General features: G+C 53.1%; 1 protein-coding gene across 2 annotated transcripts; it reads right to left on the bottom strand.

Moving 5' to 3' along the window:
• Positions 1–18,856, bottom strand: FKBP5 (FKBP prolyl isomerase 5). 2 transcript variants are annotated; one of them, XM_074850475.1, is made up of 12 exons: positions 18,773–18,856; positions 17,507–17,601; positions 12,612–12,743; positions 11,468–11,612; positions 11,090–11,232; positions 10,145–10,259; positions 5,761–5,917; positions 5,161–5,251; positions 3,972–4,055; positions 3,226–3,411; positions 2,048–2,287; positions 1–393 (listed from the first exon to the last, which is right to left on the bottom strand). In XM_074850475.1, the coding sequence occupies exons 3-12, from the start codon at positions 12,717–12,719 to the stop codon at positions 286–288; spliced, it is 1,377 nt and encodes a 458-aa protein (XP_074706576.1). In that variant the 5' UTR covers positions 12,720–12,743; positions 17,507–17,601; positions 18,773–18,856; the 3' UTR covers positions 1–285. The 2 variants fall into 2 exon arrangements, with proteins under 2 accessions (XP_074706576.1, XP_074706575.1); XM_074850474.1 differs by having other exon boundaries at positions 18,769–18,842.
• Between the last annotated feature and the right edge of the window lie 506 nt (positions 18,857–19,362).

The raw sequence follows: 19,362 nt of genomic DNA, 5'->3' as shown, positions 1-19,362 counted from the left end.
CAAGAGTTTCAATTTTTATTTATTTTTTTTTTTCTCTTTCTCTCCGTTTAAAAGCTATTTGTTCCACGTGCGGTGGTCCCACGGCGTCCCGCCGCTCCCGCTCTGCCCCCGAGCACACCCAGGGCAGTGGGACGGGGTTCGTTTTTCTTTGCGAGGCGCTTTTTGCTTCCACGATCACACAAACTGTAACAAGCTTTACAAGAAAACACTGGCGAGTCCCGAGGTCTGGCAGCAACCTTTTTCTCGGGCCGAGGGCAGGAGGCTTTCCCTTCCCCTCCTCCTCCATCATACGTGTCCTTCAGCCTCTTCATCTTCAGCACCGGGAGCTTTCGGTCCCTTTTCACAAGCTGCTTTCTCGGCTGATTTTTTGACCCCAGTTTTGCTAGCTGCTTCCTGCAAAACAGCAAATAAAAGCACATGGAGTTGAAAACAGAAGTAGCAGGTAGGTGACAGCGATGCTGCGGATGGGTACAGGCAGCCAAGCCTGGCAGGGCAGGCAAAATTGATCCCCCTTGGCTCCCCACTGCCTACAACCACTGCAGCTCACACCAGAGGCTCCTGTTTTCTTGGCTCAGTGGCTGGCGGAGGTTAAACCTCCTCGGCTCAGCGACCTGCTGGGGAAACTACGGGATCCCCTTGGAATGATGTGACCGGCCTCGACAGGAGCAGGGCACTGCCACAGAGCCAGCCTGGACTGGAGGCAGGGGCACAGAGCGACAAGGAGTCCCCTGTGCTCTGCACTGGTGAGGCCACACCTGGAGTGTTGTGTCCAGTTTTGGGCACCTCAATACGAGAGAGATCTCGAGGGGCTGGAGCGAGTGCAGAGGAGGGCAACGAGGTGGGGAAGGGCCTGGAGAATAAATCCTGTGAGGAGCCATTGAAGGAGCTGGGACTGTTCAGTGTGAGGAGGAGAAGGGGAGGGGAGACTCATCACTCTCTACAGCTCCCTGAAAGGACGTTGTGGAGAGGTTGGTGCTGGTCTCTTCTCCCAGGGAATTAGTGACAGAACAAGAGGGAACGGCTTTAAACTGCAACAGGGGAGGGTCAGACTGGACATGAGGAACAAATGTTTCCCAGCAAGAGTGGTCAGAGAGTGGAATAGGCTGCCCAGAGAGGGGGTGGAGTCCCCATCCCTGGGTGTGTTTAAGGGCCGTTTGGATGAGCTGTGGGGGGATGTGGGGTAGGGGAGAACTTTGTAGAGTCGGGCTGAGGGTTGGACTTGATGATCCCGAGGGTCTTTTCCAACCTGAGTGATTCTGGGATTCTGTGAAGGAGACAGCAAGCCATTGGTGCACCCCTACGCGCGGCCGTGGGCAGGGTAAAGCCTCGTGCCTGCTCCGGCAGCGACGCCCCATCACAGCCGGCGGCACCAGCCAACGCACCGCGGGGCCAGCAGCCGGCCGGGGCCGCTTCGCTCCCTGCCCCGAGCCCCTCACCCCGGCACGCTGCTCCCCAGGGTCTGCACCGGTCACTTATTCCACAGCCTCCACCTCCAGGCAGCAGTTCAGAAGAGATTATACTATAAATGACCCGTGCAGACGGCTTGCAAAGCTCTGTCCTCTCTCGTTACAGTACACCGGGTTTTGTTCAGAGGAATTTTGGACGGGAGCCTGTCAGGAGACAGCGATCTCTCCGTACGAGCAGAGGAGCAGGCGATTGCCTTACCGGCTTCAGGAAATCCATACTATCATGTCTCAAAATACCCTTGGCCCTGCCAGAGACAGGATGACATTTCATTTTACCAGTGACCAGGAGGTCATCAACAGCCACTAGCTGGGAACAGCAAAATTAAATACAAATGCCAACCCTGTTATCAGCCCTCAGGAGCTCAAACTGCAACTACTTTTATTGATAATTGAGCATCTGACCGCAGCCTCTGCGTAAGAGAGACCAAGAAATAAACCACTCCTCACTGCAGCAGGCTCTAGCCCTCCATCCTCAACCTGATCTATAATTTAATTGGTTTTAACCCATCTCTTCTCATCACAAACCTGCCAAGCATCCTTCAGCGCAGCCTGCTAGATGGCCAGAAACAGGCAACACGCACCTTTGCATCCCTCTCCGCAAACTTTGTGAACATGTTGGCGTAGATCCTCCGGTCCCGCTCGTTGTGCTCCTTTGTCTTCTTCTGGCAGACGGAGATCTGGGATTTGGCTGCTTTGTTCTGTGGATTTACTTCCAGCACTTTTTGAAAGTCACATTTTGCCAGCTCGAACTCATTCATCAATAACCTGGCTTCACCCCTCCGGTACAAGCCCTTCTCGTTGTCCTGGTCCAGTCCTAGTGCCTGGAAACACACAGGCCCCTCTTTAGCAACTTGGGGCTCCCCCAAAAGATGCCCCTACAGTCAAAGCCTCATTAAATCCGCTGAAATTAGGACAAGGTGGCTTCAAGTCTCCAGAGCACATGCATCTTGCTCAACAAAAACTGACTTGTCTCCGTCAGCAGCTGGCAGGTCATAAATAGAGTTTAGTTATTTCTCCTTGCTTAAAATCCCCCTGAGAGTGGCAGAGTCGGTGGGAGACAAACCCACAGACAAGAAATCAGGTGTGAAGGCTAAACTTGAGCCCAGAGGAGCACGGGGAGCTTGGAGGGAAGGGAGTTGATGGATTAAACATGATTTTGTCTGCCTGCTTTAGCAACAACATTATTTCCCTTTAGTAAAAACCACACGTGCATCTCAGAGATGATTTACCTTTTAGATTAAGGCAACTAGCTTTACTATTTTTCCCATGTGCAAGATGCTTAAATTTAAGCTTTTATAAAAGAATTAATAGTTTCCCAACTAAGACAGGGTGGCAATTCTTTTAGGGACTGGCAAAGCCCCATCCCACTTCTCAGCGGGCTTGGAGATCCGCTGCAGCTCCAGCTGCCTCTGTCATACCCAGATCAGCACCCAACGCCCAGACCCAGCCTGGGCAGACCCAAACAGCGTCCTAAGGCTGTCGGTCCACGCAGCATCCATTCACATGGATCTAGCTTTGGAAGAAAAGCTGTTGTAAACAAACACCCGGGTGGATTTTGAACTCCAAAAGGCACTTTTGCTCCTGCAGTCTCTGAGCACGCAGCATCCGCAGGGGCCTCGAGGTGCAGAAGGGATGCCACCATCCCACTGCTGCTTGGAAATTGCTTCTTATAGGAAAAGAAATTCAAAAACCCCCAAATTCCAAGTGTAAACATGCAAGAGAAGAGGATGCTCCAACCCCCGGGCTCGGGCACCTCTACCTTATCGCAGCACTCGACAGCTTTGGCGTACTCTCGGAGCTTCAGGTAGCACATGGCCAGGTTGAGGAAGGCAGCCAGGAGGAAGGAGTCAGAGGCTTTCGACTCTTTCTCAGACAAGCCGTACTCCATTTCCAGCCAGGACACGATCTTCCCGTACTGAATCACTGCCTGCAGGTATTTGCCTTCCTGGGATGGAGCAAAGAAGAAGAGGCTAGAGGAACCCGCGCCGACAACGCTCGGTCTGCTCCCGAAACATCCTGCAAACAGGTTACGAGTTTAACGCAGTGTGTGAAATAAATAAATGACTGAAGGAGGATGCTGAATACCTACAAACACGCCGGGGCTGGGCTGGAGCTGCTGGTGTGCAGCCCCTGTGAAAAGCCAAGTCGGAGCTTGCGTTCCTTCTCTGTGCAGAGCAGAGGGCCGGGATGCCCCAGCCCAGGAAGGGGAACTGCAAAGCCCCTTGGCATTAGCCCTGGCCACATCCACCCCTGGGTAGAGTCTGATCTGCTGTCCTGCTCCTCAGGGAGCACACGTGGGCAAGATAACGCTGGGAAAGGAGAAGGGAGCTAACTCAGGGAATGAGAAGAAGGCAGAGGAAGGGCAGGACTCGCCTTCCCCAGCACTGCCTGGGGGGGACACACAGCTTCTCCGACACTGACACCACTAAGTCCTCTATCTGACGGTCACCCCCAATTTATTTCCAGCTCCTGTGCTTCGCCTCCACCATCCCCAAGTCTACAAACCTTGAAGTACATCGTGCCCTTCTCCTTGACGATGGCAGCCTGCTCCAGCTTCTCTTTGGTGTCCATCTCCCACGACTCCTTGGCCTGCAAATAAACGCTCGGAGCAATCCCAGCGGAGCAGGGCAGCCCACCGCACCGGCAGGGCCGCGTGGCCTTCTAGGATTGCTCGTTAGCGAGCGGGGCTCGTCACGGCAGTATTACAGAGGGATGACCCAGCAGCTTTTTTAATTTGAGGGGCTGGGGACGAGGAGACACCCAGAGCACACATCGGGGTGTGAACCTGGAGCCCTTCACAACAGGGAAACCCCCGCTGGGTTCGGCATTTCACCCTGAGCAAGGTGGTTTGGGCACCACAACCCCACAGGAGGAAAAACCCTGACAAAAAATAAACCCCAAAAAGGGAAGAGGAGGGTGGGGAGAGACATCCCCCAGCAGAGAGGAGATGCGGTGGGTCTTAGGTCAGGGTGATGGGGTGGGGAGGGAACCCAGCTGGGGATGAGGTGCAGCAGCACCTGCCCCATCCCACAGGCATCTCCTGCATCCCATCACCAGCCCCCCCACAGGCACAGCTGGCTGGGCACACCAGCAGAGCTCCTTGGGGCCAGCTGGCTGGACACACTGACTTTCATCTGTGCAGCCTGGGTGAAAAAAAAGGGGGGAGGAAAAAAAAGGGGGGAGGAAAAAAGGGGGGAGGAAAAAAGGGGGGAGGAAAAAAAAGGGGGGAGGAAAAAAAAGGGGGGAGAAAAAAAAGGGGGGAGGAAAAAAAAGGGGGGAGGAAAAAAGGGGGGGGAGGAAAAAAGGGGGGGGAGGAAAAAAGGGGGGGGAAAAGGGGGGGAAAGGGGGGGAAAGGGGGGAAAGGGGGGGAAAAGGGGGAAAAAAGGGGGAAAAGGGGGAAAAAAGGGGGGAAAACATGGCAGGGGGGGAAGGAAAAAAATAACAGGGGGAAAAAAAAAAAAGGAAGTACAAAAGAAACAAGGCCACGAACAAATAAGAGAACCAGCCTTGGACACCAGCCAGAAAAATAAAACAAACCAACAGAGAAGAACAAATTAAGAACACCGAGATCCTTGGTGACGTATCCGCTTCAGCAGGGGCCGGGCTGCAGCCACGCCAGGGACAAGGGGTGGACGCTGCGCAGGGCCCGGCGCTCCCGCAGCCTGGGGGGGGACCAGCACGCTCCTGCCCTCACCTTCTCAAAGCTTTTCAGCGTAACCTCGTAGACCAGCTCTGCGTTCGCCTGGATGCCGTATTTCGGCTTCCCCGCCTCGCCGAAGCCGTACCTGCGAGGGCAGAAAGGAGCTGTCAGAGGAGGGGGGGGGGAAAAATCTTCATTTTGGGAGCGTTTGGCCATAAACACAGAGCCAGGTTACTAATTCTGGTTTCACGCCCAGCTCCACGCCTGCAGTTTTCTAACATTTTGGGGCCAAGCGTGATGTTATCCTCCGCAAGCAAAGATATCTGACAATACACAGTGTGTTATATATTGGGACTCATCCTCTCCGGGTGCATCAAACCTGTCTTTTTATACAGGTTTCTCTCCAGCGTAAGGAGACATTTCCAGGGAGACATTTTCCTCGCAGCCACAGGACTCGGATAAACCCCTTTTACCTGATTTTTTACAGCATCTCGAGATTCCTGCCTACATGCCACCCATCACTCCTGCCACCCCTGCTGGCACTGCTAACCCGAGAGTCCTAATTTCAGGCTCACCATCTTCCACGAGTGCTGAAACAACCTCGGATGCTGGAAGCTTAAAACTAAACGGCATCCCCACGGGGATGCTCCTTACCGTGGCCCGAGGTAGAGGATGCAGTGCTCTCCCCTCTGCATCTTCTCCAGGGCTTTGTCGATGCCGATGGGGATGTCGTGGTCCTCCCCTTCGCCCACGACAAACTTCACATCTTTGCAGTCGAACCTGGTGCCACCGCAGAAACCCTCCAGGTGAACTGCAGCGGGGCGAGAGGGGACAGGGCAGGATCGCACCCGGAGCCACCCAAACCAAGGCAAGGGAGGCTCCAAAAACGCATCTTATAGAGTATCTTATAAAGCGTTATCTCCCAAAATCCAGCAAAGCCTCCAGCCTTGAAGGGGGAAGACACGGGGCTGGGGGCAGCGGAGGAGCCCCTGGTGAGCAGGGAGGGATGGGGAGGGCTTGGAAACGTTGTTGAAAAGCAAGGCAGGCCTATCTTGTCTAACCAAGGACCAGACAACAGATAAACATCATGACTAATATGTTCCCCTCGTACTCCACTGCACGAGTCAAGTCTTACTGGAACTGGATATTGCTCCTGGCACGGCGCCATGCAGAGTTTATCACGGCGATTACAAACCTTCTATACAGCGCTATACCGCCTTGCCTTCTACCTCGAAAACAAGGCTATGTTCTCCTGCCTCTAAGAACTCAAAGTACAAGATAAACTTTTTTTTTTTTTCTTTTTTAATCTTCAACCAATAACCGTGCTGTTCCAGCCCCAGACGCTGGCAGAAGCACAGCCGGAGCGGACACTGGGTACCTGGCACAGTCACCACCTGGTACTCCTGGCTGGGTTTCCACAGCAAGATTATTCTTTATTTATTTGATCCTGAAGACGTTCCAGGCTTTGGGGACAGTTTTATGTTCTTTACACTCTGCTTGCAGGGTACAAGGCATACGCGTGTGGGCAGGTATAAAGTCAAAGCAATTTCATAAGGAGCTCCTATGTACCATTAAAAAAAAAAAGGCAAAACAAACAAAAAAAGGTTTTAAGAGGAAAAATTAATGGTAGGCAACACAACTGTGCTTAAGGACTTTGCAGCCTGGAAGGACACAAGCTTTACCTTTGCTCGCTGCAGAGCAGAGAGGAGGTATCGCCTGTGTGAGCGCTGCTGAAGCGGGGAGAGGAGGGATGCTTGGAAAGCAAACAACCCTCGGGGCCGAGGGCTGCTCACAGAGCCCCTCCAGCACCACACAGAGCCGCAGGATGTGACCCCAGCTACCGCGGGGCACCACGCATCTCACCCCGGGTGGCAGGAGGCGAGTGGAAGCAGACGCCGTGCCGGACACTGCCGAGGGGGTCCAGGCTCCGTATGGGAGAGCTGCAGCCTGGGCTGAAGGAAACCTGCCCATCTCTGCCCCACGGACACCTCCCTGCCCTGGGACCTACAGAAATCCCCCGTGATGAGACGTGCGGGCTAAGCGAGACCGCAGTCAGACCCCCGTTCCCAGGGCAGGTCCAGTCCTCGGGCGTTAAACGCCGCTGTAACGCAGCCCGAGGATGCTCTCCCCACCGAGCTCTGCCTCCTCACCCCCCTCCCGCCACCGAAGCCACGCTGGGACTCAAGTACAGCAGCGCGGAGGATGCTCACGTGCTTGCCAGCACCCCGGGACGCATCCTGCATCCATCACTGGTGCGCAGCGACCACAGGGCTCAGGCTGGCGTGTGCTCACCCAGCTCGGGACGAGGACAAAAGGCAAATCCAGCTCCTCCGGGGCTGACTTCTGCTTTTGCACTACCCAAAACTGAGGTGGCTATTTTTTTAGGCGTAAGAAAGTGGAAAATTCAGCCTAAAATACAGATAACCCAGCACCATGCCCTCTCCCTACATGTTCCCAGTGAGTACAGATCAATAATCCCTGACCCCAAAAGCAGCACTACACTCTCCCAAGTCCCCTGGCCCCAGCAGGATGCGGCAGCGACGGGAAGATCCCGCTTTAAAACAGGATGCACGGGAGGATTCTGCAATCCTTCCCTTCGAGGATAGTTTTGCTCTATATTAATTGCACATAAAAAACACCGGGCAAAGCGGGGGGAAAAATCTCCGCTCGGGTTTCCAGGAGCAGGTCAGCTGGCTGCAGTCGCTCTTGGATTACAGGGAAAAAAAAGCTGCTGAAGGAACATCACTCCGGTTGCAGCTCTGACTTATTGTTCTCTCGGTGCCTGCAGCGATTTTGTTTTTGAAGAGCTGAGAACAGAGTGTACCGAGTGCGGCTGGCACACGAACTTGATGTGCTGACAGCAATTTGTACTCAGATTAAAAATGGAGAAGGAGGAGGGGGTGGGGGGAAAGGTTGTAACAAAAGCTGGAATGCCAGATTTTGACTGCAGCCTGGGTTTTAGGGACCGGAACTGCAAATTAGGGTCTGTAAAACTTAAAACCTACTAAAATGCTTTCAAAACTCCAGCCTGGAGATGCTTGCTCCTGGAAGTATGGTTTCTTCCAGCTTAATTCCAGCAGCGATGCTCCCAAATACACAGCTGAGATAAACCATCACTGCTCCCCTGGGTCACAGCCTTGCCCCAGGGAGGGCTGCCAAGCCGTCCCCATGGCTGCCAGGCCATCGCCAGCACAGTGCCCACCATAAATATCACTGCATTTGTTAAAAAAACCCCAAACAAACCAACCTATTTGCACCCAAAATGCTCACTGCAAGACGCCCAGGTGCTGCTTCTCCTTGTTCTCTCTCACTGGGATGTACTTACTGGCCCCTGATGCATAGGGATGTGTAGGTGCAAATGAATGAAGGGCCCCAGGAGCGGCGAGCGGAGCGGCTGGTGCGCTGCCGGCGGGATCAGCGCAGCGTTCCCGGTCTCTGCCCTGCACGGGACATCCACAGGACAGCCTGGCCGGGCATCCAGCTCCAGGACGCGAGCGTTCGCTCCGCTGGACACACCCATTTGAAATGGGTAAAACAGGGATAATAGGCTGTGGGGCATCAGGCGTACGAGGAGCCTCGTTATTTGGCTCCTTACACCCTTTCAGAGAGACGATTCCTGGTTGGCACCACCACTCCCTGCCTCAGTCCCCTCCCGAGCCATTAAAGCATCGTCACGCTCCAGAAAACCTCAAGCTGCAAAGGGAACAACGACAGAGGGACCAGGGCTCTTCCCATCCTCCGCACTGGGCACAGCACTGCCTGTAAAGCGCTCAGACCTAATCGAAATGAAGAGGAATGCTGGATCTGTGATGATTTCAATTACATTTAGTCTTTCAGTTTAATCTTTGGGGTAGCAGAGCTGGCTTGAAGCTCGGCTCGCAGCTGGTCCCCAGCTAGGATGCTCACTGCGGGAGAGGCAGACAGTCGAATCTGAGTCAAAAAACTCATTTTTCCTTAAAAGAAAGCCTTGTTAGAAGAACCAGCCATTTAAGGCGGTGAGTTTTATGAGCTGTCACAGCTCAGATCCAATTTCTCCTTCGCTAAAGGGAGTTAATCTTTGTGTACAGGAGCTCTGAAAGACAGAAAACAAAGTAAATGCCTCCCGTACGGAGCGAGCTCTGTCTGTGGCCGAGTGGTTCTTGGGAAGGACAAAAAATAAAACGAGCCTGGCTTCCCCCGTCCAGCCCTGCAAAATGTCTGCTCCAGAAACGTGATCAGGACAGGGAGAGACCCAAGCTCCTCATCCTCCCATGTCAGCTAAGACCACCTCGGCCTCAGCAAACCCCTTGTATTAATTTCCTTTCTCGCCCCCTCCAGCAGCAGCCCTCTGGCTGCAGGGGAAGGAAAAGAAAAGGCTCCATTCTGCAAGAGGTGTGATAAAACCCACCGAAACCATGATCAGCATTGGAACAAGGAGGCCAAAGAAGCTGCTGAGCGCCTGTGTCAGTGCCTGAAACACTCAGCAAGGGATGCCATCGGGGAAAGATGTCCCAGCTACTGCTGTTTTTGAGGCAAGGCAGAGCCCGGGTTTTCGGCAGCCGGCGCATCCCAGAGCAGCTTGGACACTGCAACAGATGCAAAAGGGTTGGGGGAGACAGCAGAGCCCCAAAACCCCGTGGGGGTTTGCTTCCTCCATCCTCCCCCTGGCCGCTTGCTGAGCAGCTCCGAGGCTCACAGGGATGTGTTTGTCAACACGATGAAGAAAACAGAGCGCAGGTTATATTCGAGCCGTCACTCCCTCATCGCAGCCTGAGGTTTTCCAATCAAACCCTCCCGGCCAGCAGCTCTGGCAGAGCCGCCGCCGGGGCCGTGCCAGGGAGAGCTCGGAGCTGCCTCCCCGGGCGGGCAGTGAACCGCTGCTCTCCCAGCCCCTCGCCATCCCCTGCGGCCTCCGGATGGACGGAACTGCACCGTGACACACGGCCACCTTCCATCGATATATGGCCAGCAGCTCCTTGCTAGGGAGAAGAAAGCGGGGCTCCTCCAGGGCAGGTTCACCCCTCCAGCCCCCCCGTCCCCCGGAGAGACCAGCACTCACTTTCCACCGTAGCACCTTCGTTAGGGTTCGAATAACCTTCTCCCTTCCTCTTGATCCTCCGGATTATCCCTCCATCCTCAAACAAGTCTTCACCTTTGAAGTCAAGCAGCTCGACCTAAAAAATAAAATAGTAAAGAAAAGGTGGGCAGAGCTCGGGGATGGGGGGGAAGGAGAAGAGAAAAACAACAGAAAAGCCACAAAGCAGCAGTTCATCTCCTGGCTGGAGTGCCAAGCCAGCTAATTCTCCATTCAGCTGACGAGCAGAAGTTGCCCATAAAAGCCAGCTCCAAGCCACAGCATAATACACCCGATTTATTAGAAATTGGGACACATCCAGTACCTGAAGCGTAACAGTAAAAATAAGTTTATTAAGCCTGTAAGGGTACAACACGGCCGCTGCTGGAAGGTGCTGTGAAAACTGCCCAGGACCAGAGTGGGCAGGAGTTTCCCCTTCATTCTCCGACGGGACCAGCTCTGACCCACGGCTTAGTCCCCACTCGACTTGGAAGGACTAAGCCTTAATTTAGGACAGACTCATTCCTCCCGCTCCACCGCCTTGTCCCGACGAGCCCTGCCCAGTGAACACACCGTGCCAAAACCTTGGCTTTCCTACCGCCCCGCGGCACTAATCAGTTTTTAGCACCCAGAGGCATTTCCCAGCCGCTTTCTCCTTCCCATGTGCATTTTTAAACTGGGAATCTGCCCACTCCCCCCCCTCCGGCACTGGGGCTCTCCCCAGTCAGAGTTTCAGTCCCAGCCTCCCAGCTCAGACACACATTTCTGAGAAAACCCTGGCAGCGGTTCCTGGAGCAGAGGGACACGTTTCAGGAATCCAAGCTGGTTTTTGTGTTGGGTTGGTTTTTTTTTTTTGTTTCTGAGCTGGCTGGCAAGGCAGAAAGAGAGCGAGCGAGCTCATCCACGCGCCGGTTCGCTGGCATTACTTGCCTCAAAAAAGAGGGTGGCGTTGGAGGGGATTTTGGGGGCACTGCCAGCAGAGCCGTACGCGTACTCGGGTTTGCAGAGCAAGTAGCAGATCTCTCCCTTCTTCATGGTAGCCACCCCGATGTCCCACGCCTTGATTACCTGACCTAGGAGAGAGGCAGATGTCAGGCAGGAGGGAGCAACCGGCAGCCCAGAAAAAACCCCACCTGGGTGCTGCAAGGATAGCACCCCAAAAAAAACCCCACCCTCAGACTGAAGGCAGGGCTGACACCATCCATCTGTCCTGCAACAGGGTCCAACCCCTAGGATCATCCCACCCCCCCCCCCCGGATCATCCCGTTCTTGCGCATCCCCCCGGTCACACCCCCCAGACTGGCTCACCCTTGCCCAGGCTGAAGACAAAGGGCTCGTTCCGGTCACGGCTGGAGTCAAATTTTTTACCATTGGCCAGTTTGCCTTTGTAGTGGACATAAACCTTGTCCCCAATCATGGGGGACTCGTCTTCACTCCCGGGTCGTTTAATGATCTGAGAGAGAGAAACCACCAGTGAGAAGGGAGGCCATGGGACAGCCAAGGAGCATATGGAGAGATATATGTATGGATATAGATAGATATACACACACAAATGCTTTTTTATATATACACATACACATTTTTATATATACACACACATGCATATACTTTATATACACACACACACGCATATATATATAAAAATATATATACGCACATGCACACACATCCCAATGCTGCTCTAAACCAAAGGAAGGCTCGAGGGGGAGTCATTCAATTTGTCCTCCCATCAGCCCCTAAAAATAAATCCCAAACCGGAGCCACGGTGACGGAATGGGACAGGGCTGAGAGCAGAGACCTGCCCGTACTCTGCGGAGGTGTCTGGATAAACACGGCGGTTCGAAACCTGAAGCGAATGCAATTACGCTCGCTTTCTGTCCGTACACATTTTACTCACAGGGGTGTGTCATTTCACTACTCGCTTCTTGTCAACACTTCTTCTTTTTTTTTTTTTTCTTTTTTTGAATGCTACAGCCTGGAACAAGCAGTTCTCGAGCTGAGGATGGAGCAGGGGAGGATGCTATTCTTAGAGGAAAGGTCCTATTCAACTGGAGAAGAGCAAGCGCTGGGGAGCAGAACTATCCAGAAACGGCCTTGAATATGAAAAAGGGGTTGTGGAGCAGACTGGATGACCTCAGTAATGTGTTCTTTCTAATGTCTGTGAGTCACACACAAAAATGCTTTGTGGATTTACAGCTAATAATCTGATTAGGAACACAATAGCAGCGAAATTCATTGAGCAGCCTGAATCCATCAATCTCAAACACCGCTCCATCCTTCTTTATTCCAAGTGATGTTCATCTCCTTTGCGTTTCAAATAATTTTAAAAAATCAGTCCTACAGCCCTGGAAGTACGACATGACCCCAAGGGCTGGAGATGCAGCTCGCCAACGTGACCATGCACCCCAAAATGCAAAAAGAAATGCAGGACCCTCCTGGCAGCCCCCCTCACCTTCAGGACCCCTCGGTCTCGAGCCGGCGTGATGTCCTCCCCGCGCTCGGCGAGAGCCGTGGCCACCTGCACCTCCCCTTCGCTCTTGGTGGCCTCATCAGTGGTCATGGTCTCCTCGCATAAGCCCCGGACCTGGGGAGACACAGCACACACCCCGTCAGCCCGGCAGGACCACGGGAGGTGGTGTAAGTGGAAAGGGTTAAAGAAAATAAGCAGCTCGCTCTGCTGCGGGGCCAGGGCAGGAAGCTTCGAGCACATCTCAAGTGTGCAGAGCGGAAAATCCCTTCCCAGGGGCCACCCAGGCTCCGCTGAACCGCAGCGCGCAGGAAACCCCAACGCGTGACCAGCCGTCCTCACCGACGGGGACAGGGGACAGCCCCACGGCTCCGCCTGGCCGCAGCGAGGGGGATGCTCACAGAGGTCCCCAGCCTTCATCGTCAGCCTCCCTAGGTCAACACTGCACCCCCAGCATTGCCCCGGGATGTTCCCCCAGCAAGAGTTTTACCCAAAAAAGCACCAGCAGGTAACGCACGTGTCAGCCTGACACCTGACACCCTGCGGAACGTGGAAACTCATCTCGGGGTGCTGCACCCAAACCACTGGGTGCTTCTGAGGTGGTGCTCTGCCGAGCATCCATTTTGATGCAGGACTATTTTTGAAGCACCTACATCAACAGACACCGAGGGCTGTGGCGAAGCCAGGAGAGATGAAAGCGCTCGTGGGCAAGAAGCAAAGGGCTGATGGCCACCAAGCTTCACCCGTCCCTTGTGGCTCAGTGGGGGTGGGCACCCCTTGGATACAGGTGCTAGAAATACACACACCGGGCGAGCCTTTGCCTTTTGAGTTATTTTATACGATTCAAGATTATTTTCCACAAGGAATTACCTATTTGTCAGAGACTCTATTATTCAGAAAGCAGCACCTCAACCCCAGGCAAACCTCACCTTCTCCTGCCCACCAAGAACACCCCAAAAAGCGAGGGCTGGCTCCAAGTCTCAGGCAAGCAAAGCATCACCCGGCATGGAAAGACCTGAACGCACAGCAAGCATCTTCTCCAAAAACTAAAGCAAACCCAACACCAAAAGAATCCCAACTATTTGGGTGGATAAAGAGAAAATTCACAGCAAGACTCTAAGAAATTGGGGGAGGTTTGGGCAAACTGCTGGAGCACGACGCTCCCAGCGTCACCACGCGAGCAGCCGGGGTGCCAGAAAAGCCACGTTTTTTGTCAAACGCAGCCTTTTTCCAATGGTGCCTGGTGAAAAGAGAATTGCCTACGGTTTAAAAAACATATTTCCTGATGATTTCCTTCAGACCGTAAGGCTATTTTGGTAGCCACACTGCTGCGCGACACGTAATCAAGGAAACATGTGACGGAGAATTAGAAAGCGATGGGTTTTTTAAGACATAAACCAGATCTATTAAAGTCACTCTAATTGCGAAACTTTCCCACAGTCTTTGGTGTGGAAGCTGATGTTAACCAGCAGGAGAAATCATTCATTTGGGGGATTCAAAAAGAGCAAAGAAAGGATGTTTTCAGCTCCAAGGGCAGATAAGTCGTGCTGCAAGAAGAATTGTGCTCCTCGCACCCGGGTGTAAAGGGAAGAGCTGGAGCCTGGCCCCCCCGGCACAGGAAGCCACCGAGACACAAAGAACCCTGCAATGGAAGAAGCAAACAGAAAAATAAGGGAACTACTTGCTGCAATGCTCAATTATCACAGTCTTTGGGGTAATATTTAATGAGATTTTGTGTCTGCTCCCTCTCCCCTGCTCTGCTGAGGTTTCAGAGGGGAACACCTCAAAAAACACTAAAATAAAGCAACTTTGGTGGTGAGAGTCATCATCTTATGGGTACTTATGCATTGGAAAACATGCCATTGGTTACTTCAGAAGAAATTTTTTACAATGAGGGTGGTGAGACACTGGAACAGGTTGCCCAGAGAGATGGCAGATGCCCCATCCCTAGAAACATTCAAGTCCACGTTGGACGGGGCTTTGAGCAACCTGGTCTAGTGGAAGGTGTCCCTGCCCATGGCAGAGGGGCTGGACTAGATGATCTTTAAAGGTCTCTTCTAACCCAAACCATTCTGTGATTTGGGCGCTGAGATGGTCTCCAAGCCACCATGGTCCCTGCTGCCCTGCCACCGCTGTGGCCACCCTCCAGGAGATGAGCGAGGAGGTGGTGGTGTCCATCGTGGCATGGGCACGCTGCCGGCACCACGCACTGGCTCAGGGCTTCCCAGCACAGATCCTGTGCAGCACCAAGGATGCAGCATCCATAACCCATTTATTAAGGTCCAGGAGGAGCCCAAAAAAAGGGAAGCAGCTTGCAAAAGAAGTGCCACCTCCTGGGGCAGAACCTCCCGAGGGCCACCAAGCAGCCACCACTGGGATGCAGAGGACGGATGGGGAGGTGCTGGCTCTGGCTCGCCGGTTGCTAAATCCCACCAAGAGACGTCTAAAAATACATCATACGCATCCTTCTCATTATTTTTCTACGTAAGCAATTAGTGGAGTCATCCAGGGAAGCTGGCCAAGGCGAGCAGGAGGGGAGACGCTCTGCGTCAGAAGCAGTGGGAGGGATGGAGCCCACAAGACTGGCTATTAAGATGTGGTCCACATTATGAAAGAGCTCGAGACTTCTCTGTCCAGCAAAAACGGCTCCAACTAGGTTAGAGAAAAGACCGCGCTGCTCCCGCTTATCTCCGGTTTGGAGCAACAGAAGGAGACTGGCTGGGGTCCAAAATCCCAATTAATTTGAAACAAACAGTTGTAGGGGAAAAAAAAAAAAAAAAAATCATCTGCTACTCTCCGAGATCTAAATACCAGGGAGCCAAGGACTGTCGCCGAGAGCCGTGCAAGCTCACTGGAGGTGTCAAAGCCTGAATCTTCTTGTTGGAGGACCACGAGTGCTCAGGATACAGAGAGAGGATTGATTCATTAATTACCCCGTGCAAAAGTCCCTGCGTGTTTCTGACACCCCAAGCAGACCCTGCTTTCCCATTGTTGTTACTCACATGCTTAATGTTGTAAGTCTATAAACGAAGCTGAGCTCAACCATCCTCCCTCCTCCAAACACCCACTGCTGCTTCATTTCCCTGGGAGGAAAATAGGGATGGGTGGGAGGCGGAGACAGGGTGGGGAAGGGTTAAACCCCCCGGGCTGGGGGGGCCTCCTCCACTGAGAGGTGCAGCAATTCAGCAAAGCCTAAGGGCATCAATGAAAGGCCCGGAGAGGGAAGGGATTTCATGCACAGAGAATAAAAGCGATGGGAAAGTGATTAAAGAAATCCAGAGCACACCCCAGGAAAGGTGCACGTGGATGACAGGGAGGTTTTGCATGTTTTGGGACAGTTTTGCACAGTCTGGGTGAGTTTTGCACAGCTTGATTCTTCCCATGCTGAAGCAAAGTCCCTTGCAGGAGCCTGTAAACCCCCAAAATTGCCCCTGCTCAAGCTCCAGGCCCGATGCCGGGGTCTGGTCCATGTCTCTGGCCACCCCCCCTGGGTGCTCGTGGCTGGGCACGGGGCTGCTGTGCAGCCGTAGGGACTCCGAGCTGCCACCTCCACCCTCCCCAGTCCCTGCAAAAGGGCAAAGTTATTCCTCACTGCTAAAGAGAAGGGTTTGGAGTTTTCCCTTGTTTGCTTTTAATCAGTCCCCGCTCTACCGGATGATCTGAAAACTCAGCGTAGCTGTTTCATCTGTAATTTAAGAGCTATAATAAACAAGCTTTAAAATTTGACATCTGGACAAAATCAATCCTTCAAGGGCAAGTATTTCCGCATTAATTAATACAAAATACATTGACGAGCTTCTAGCTGAGCAAACAAGGAGGCTCGCAAGTTCAGGAGACTCCTACACGTGCACGACGTGTGCTTCACTCGGACCAGCACACCCCGACCCGCAGCGCCGGCACACGCCTGTTCTCAGTCCTGCTAAATTAATATAAACTCCTTGAATTACTCAAAAGCAACGACGGCTGCATCCTTCCTTCTTGCAAATCTGCTGTTTCCCCAAACGCCGCCCTGCACGTTGACACAAGCAGTTGCAAATATTATTTTTCCCTCCTCCAAACAGAGAGCGGCATCACCGCGATCGATGCTCACGAGCAAACGATGCCCACGTGCAATTAAGCCACGATGGATGCCCACGAGCAATTAAGCTGCAGTCGATGCCCACGAGCCATTAAGCAGCTCGCAGCAGGCACAGGCTGCCCAGGCAGAGCTCCCTCCTGCACGCCCCGATACAGCACCCACAGCTTCGTCCCCCATTTTAGCACTCCCATACAATCAGCCCTTAATTCAGCTGCTGCTTCAGAAAAATACACTCTGTACGGTTTTTGTCTGGTTTTTTTAAAAGCAGGTACAACAAAAGGATTTTTTTTTTCTTTTTAAGCTGGGCAGTGGCTGGTGTTTTCCCCACCTTCATCACCCTTGAGTGTTGCCTGCTTTGCAGGCTGCCAGGTACCGCACGGGTGCATCTCGAAGCCTCTCCCCTTCGCACACACCTTCCGAGCGAGGAAGACTTTGCTCCTGGAGGATGCACGCTGTACAACACCAGCACACACCGCACAGAAATCCACGCCATAAACCATTTACATTTACAATCCGCACTCCACACAGATGTTGCTCTCTTCCAGCCCGGAGAAACAGGAGAAAATTCCGAGCGGAGAATGGGATGCAGATGTCCGACCCCAGGCTGAGGACAGACAGGTATCGCACATGCTAGGGTTTCACCAAGCACACGATCCCGAGCCACATTTCCTAGAAACCGGCATACCAGGAATTTGCCAGCTCCAAATGGAAACTTCATGTCGCAGATCCCTCCCAGAGGCTCACGGGAGGAGGAAGGGAGGAGGGGAAGAGAAAAGCTGGGGGGGGGTTTGAGGGGTCTCACCTTGCCACCATGCGATCGCTGGAGAAGGTTTGAAGGTCCAGGGGGGTACAGGGAGGTGTCCACCCAGAGACACGGCGGGGGTTTCACACAAATTGCTGGTAAGAAGAGGAAAAAAAAAAAAAAATAAAATAATACAATAAAAAAACCACACAGGCTTTATTCTAAAACAGTATCTAAGAAGGGAGAAGTGAGACAGTGGTTTGAAGGCACAGACCACGCTCCGCCGTGGTCAGAAACGGGTGATAAGAACAGGGACAAACCATCCCATGGCAGCTCCTCTCTCCCTGCCGCGGCGGGAAGATGTGTTGACTCACTGCTTCCATAAAAAAACATTTAGCACCTTACCATCAGTGGGGAAAAAAAGAGGGGGGTAAAAAAAAAGGGGGGGAGGGGAAAAAAAAAGAGGCAGGGGAAAAAAAGAGGGGTAAAAAAGGGGGGGGTAAAAAAAGGGGGGGTGAAAGGGGGTGAAGGGGGGGTGAAGGGGGGGTGAAGGGGGGGGGAAAGGGGGGGGGAAGGGGAGGGGAAAAAGGGGGGGGAAAAAGGGGGGGGAAAAAGGGGGGGAAAAGGCGGGGGAAAAGGGGGGGGAAAAGGGGGGGAAAAAGGGGGGGGAAAAAGGGGGGGGAAAAGGGGGGGGGAAAAGGGGGGGGAAAAAGGGGGGGAAAAAGGGGGGGGAAAAGGGGGGGGAAAAGGGGGGGGAAAAAGGGGGGGGAAAAAGGGGGGGGGAAAAAGGGGGGGGAAAAAGGGGGGGGAAAAAGGGGGGGGAAAAGGGGGGGGCAAAAAGGGGGGGCAAAAAGGGGGGGGCAAAAAGGGGGGGCGGAAAGGGGGGGGCGGAAAGGGGGGGCGGAAAGAAGGGGGACACAAAGAAGGGGGACACAAAGGCTATCGCCATCCAACTTTTTTATTGACATTGCTGAAAGTCAGGGATGAAACTCAACAGGCCGGAGAAGAGCAGCTGACTGCCCTGGGGTTTGCTTTTTAAGACCCACTTAGCACAAAGCGCTTTCACTTCCACAGCACCACAACAGCCCTACAAGCCTGGGATTGCAACACGAGAGGGAGTTTCTTCAAAATGCAAAGGTCAGGCTCAAAACCAGCAAATCTAAACACACGGGGGGGAGACGTGGGGCCCCAAACCCTGGTGAGCATCACCCCAAATCCACCATCAACCCAATGAGCGCAGCAGCTGGGCTCTCGCCACTGTCCCACTGCTGTTTTGTTTCCCCCTCAATCGAGAAAACTATTTTTTTTAATAAAATATCTACTTACTGAGCAAACCAGCCCTGTGCAGCAGAGGAGGGAAGGACCGGATCAACGATTTTTCCCCGGACGAGGATGTTTTAAGACGCCTGCGGAGCAGAGACACGGGGAGATGGCGTTTGAGTCAGTAATAAAATTGGGATTTCTAAGAAAATCCGACCTTCTTAAACCCGACAAGGCAGCTCCACATAATCCTCAGCCCCATCCCAACACATAAGGATGCACCCAGACACTGAGTGTCATTTCTCACACTCGTACATCACAACTTGAATTTTAAAATTTTTTTAAAATCCTGGCCACTTGACTTCCCCCCCCCCCCCCCCCCTTTAAAATAAACGGGGAAGCCATAAAATCTAAATTATCGCTAGCTGAATAACACTCACATGGATTGATTTACTTCCTAGCGTGCACGTTGTGCAAGCAGCTAACATCCCGGCGGGCCAGTCATGGCAACTTTTATTCAAAACAAAAAAACAAATCGCAAACAGAGCTGCTTTAATCGTCCAGCACCCTGAAAAAAACCTCTATCGCACCCAGGGTGAACCATGACTAACTGGGGACCGAAGCAAACTCCCTCATCTCCTTTATCCAGGGTGAGC

Source organism: Strix aluco, chromosome 25 (genome assembly GCF_031877795.1).
Source record: "Strix aluco isolate bStrAlu1 chromosome 25, bStrAlu1.hap1, whole genome shotgun sequence".
NCBI classification, from domain to species: domain Eukaryota; kingdom Metazoa; phylum Chordata; class Aves; order Strigiformes; family Strigidae; genus Strix; species Strix aluco.
This window is presented reverse-complemented; position numbering and strand designations above follow the sequence as displayed.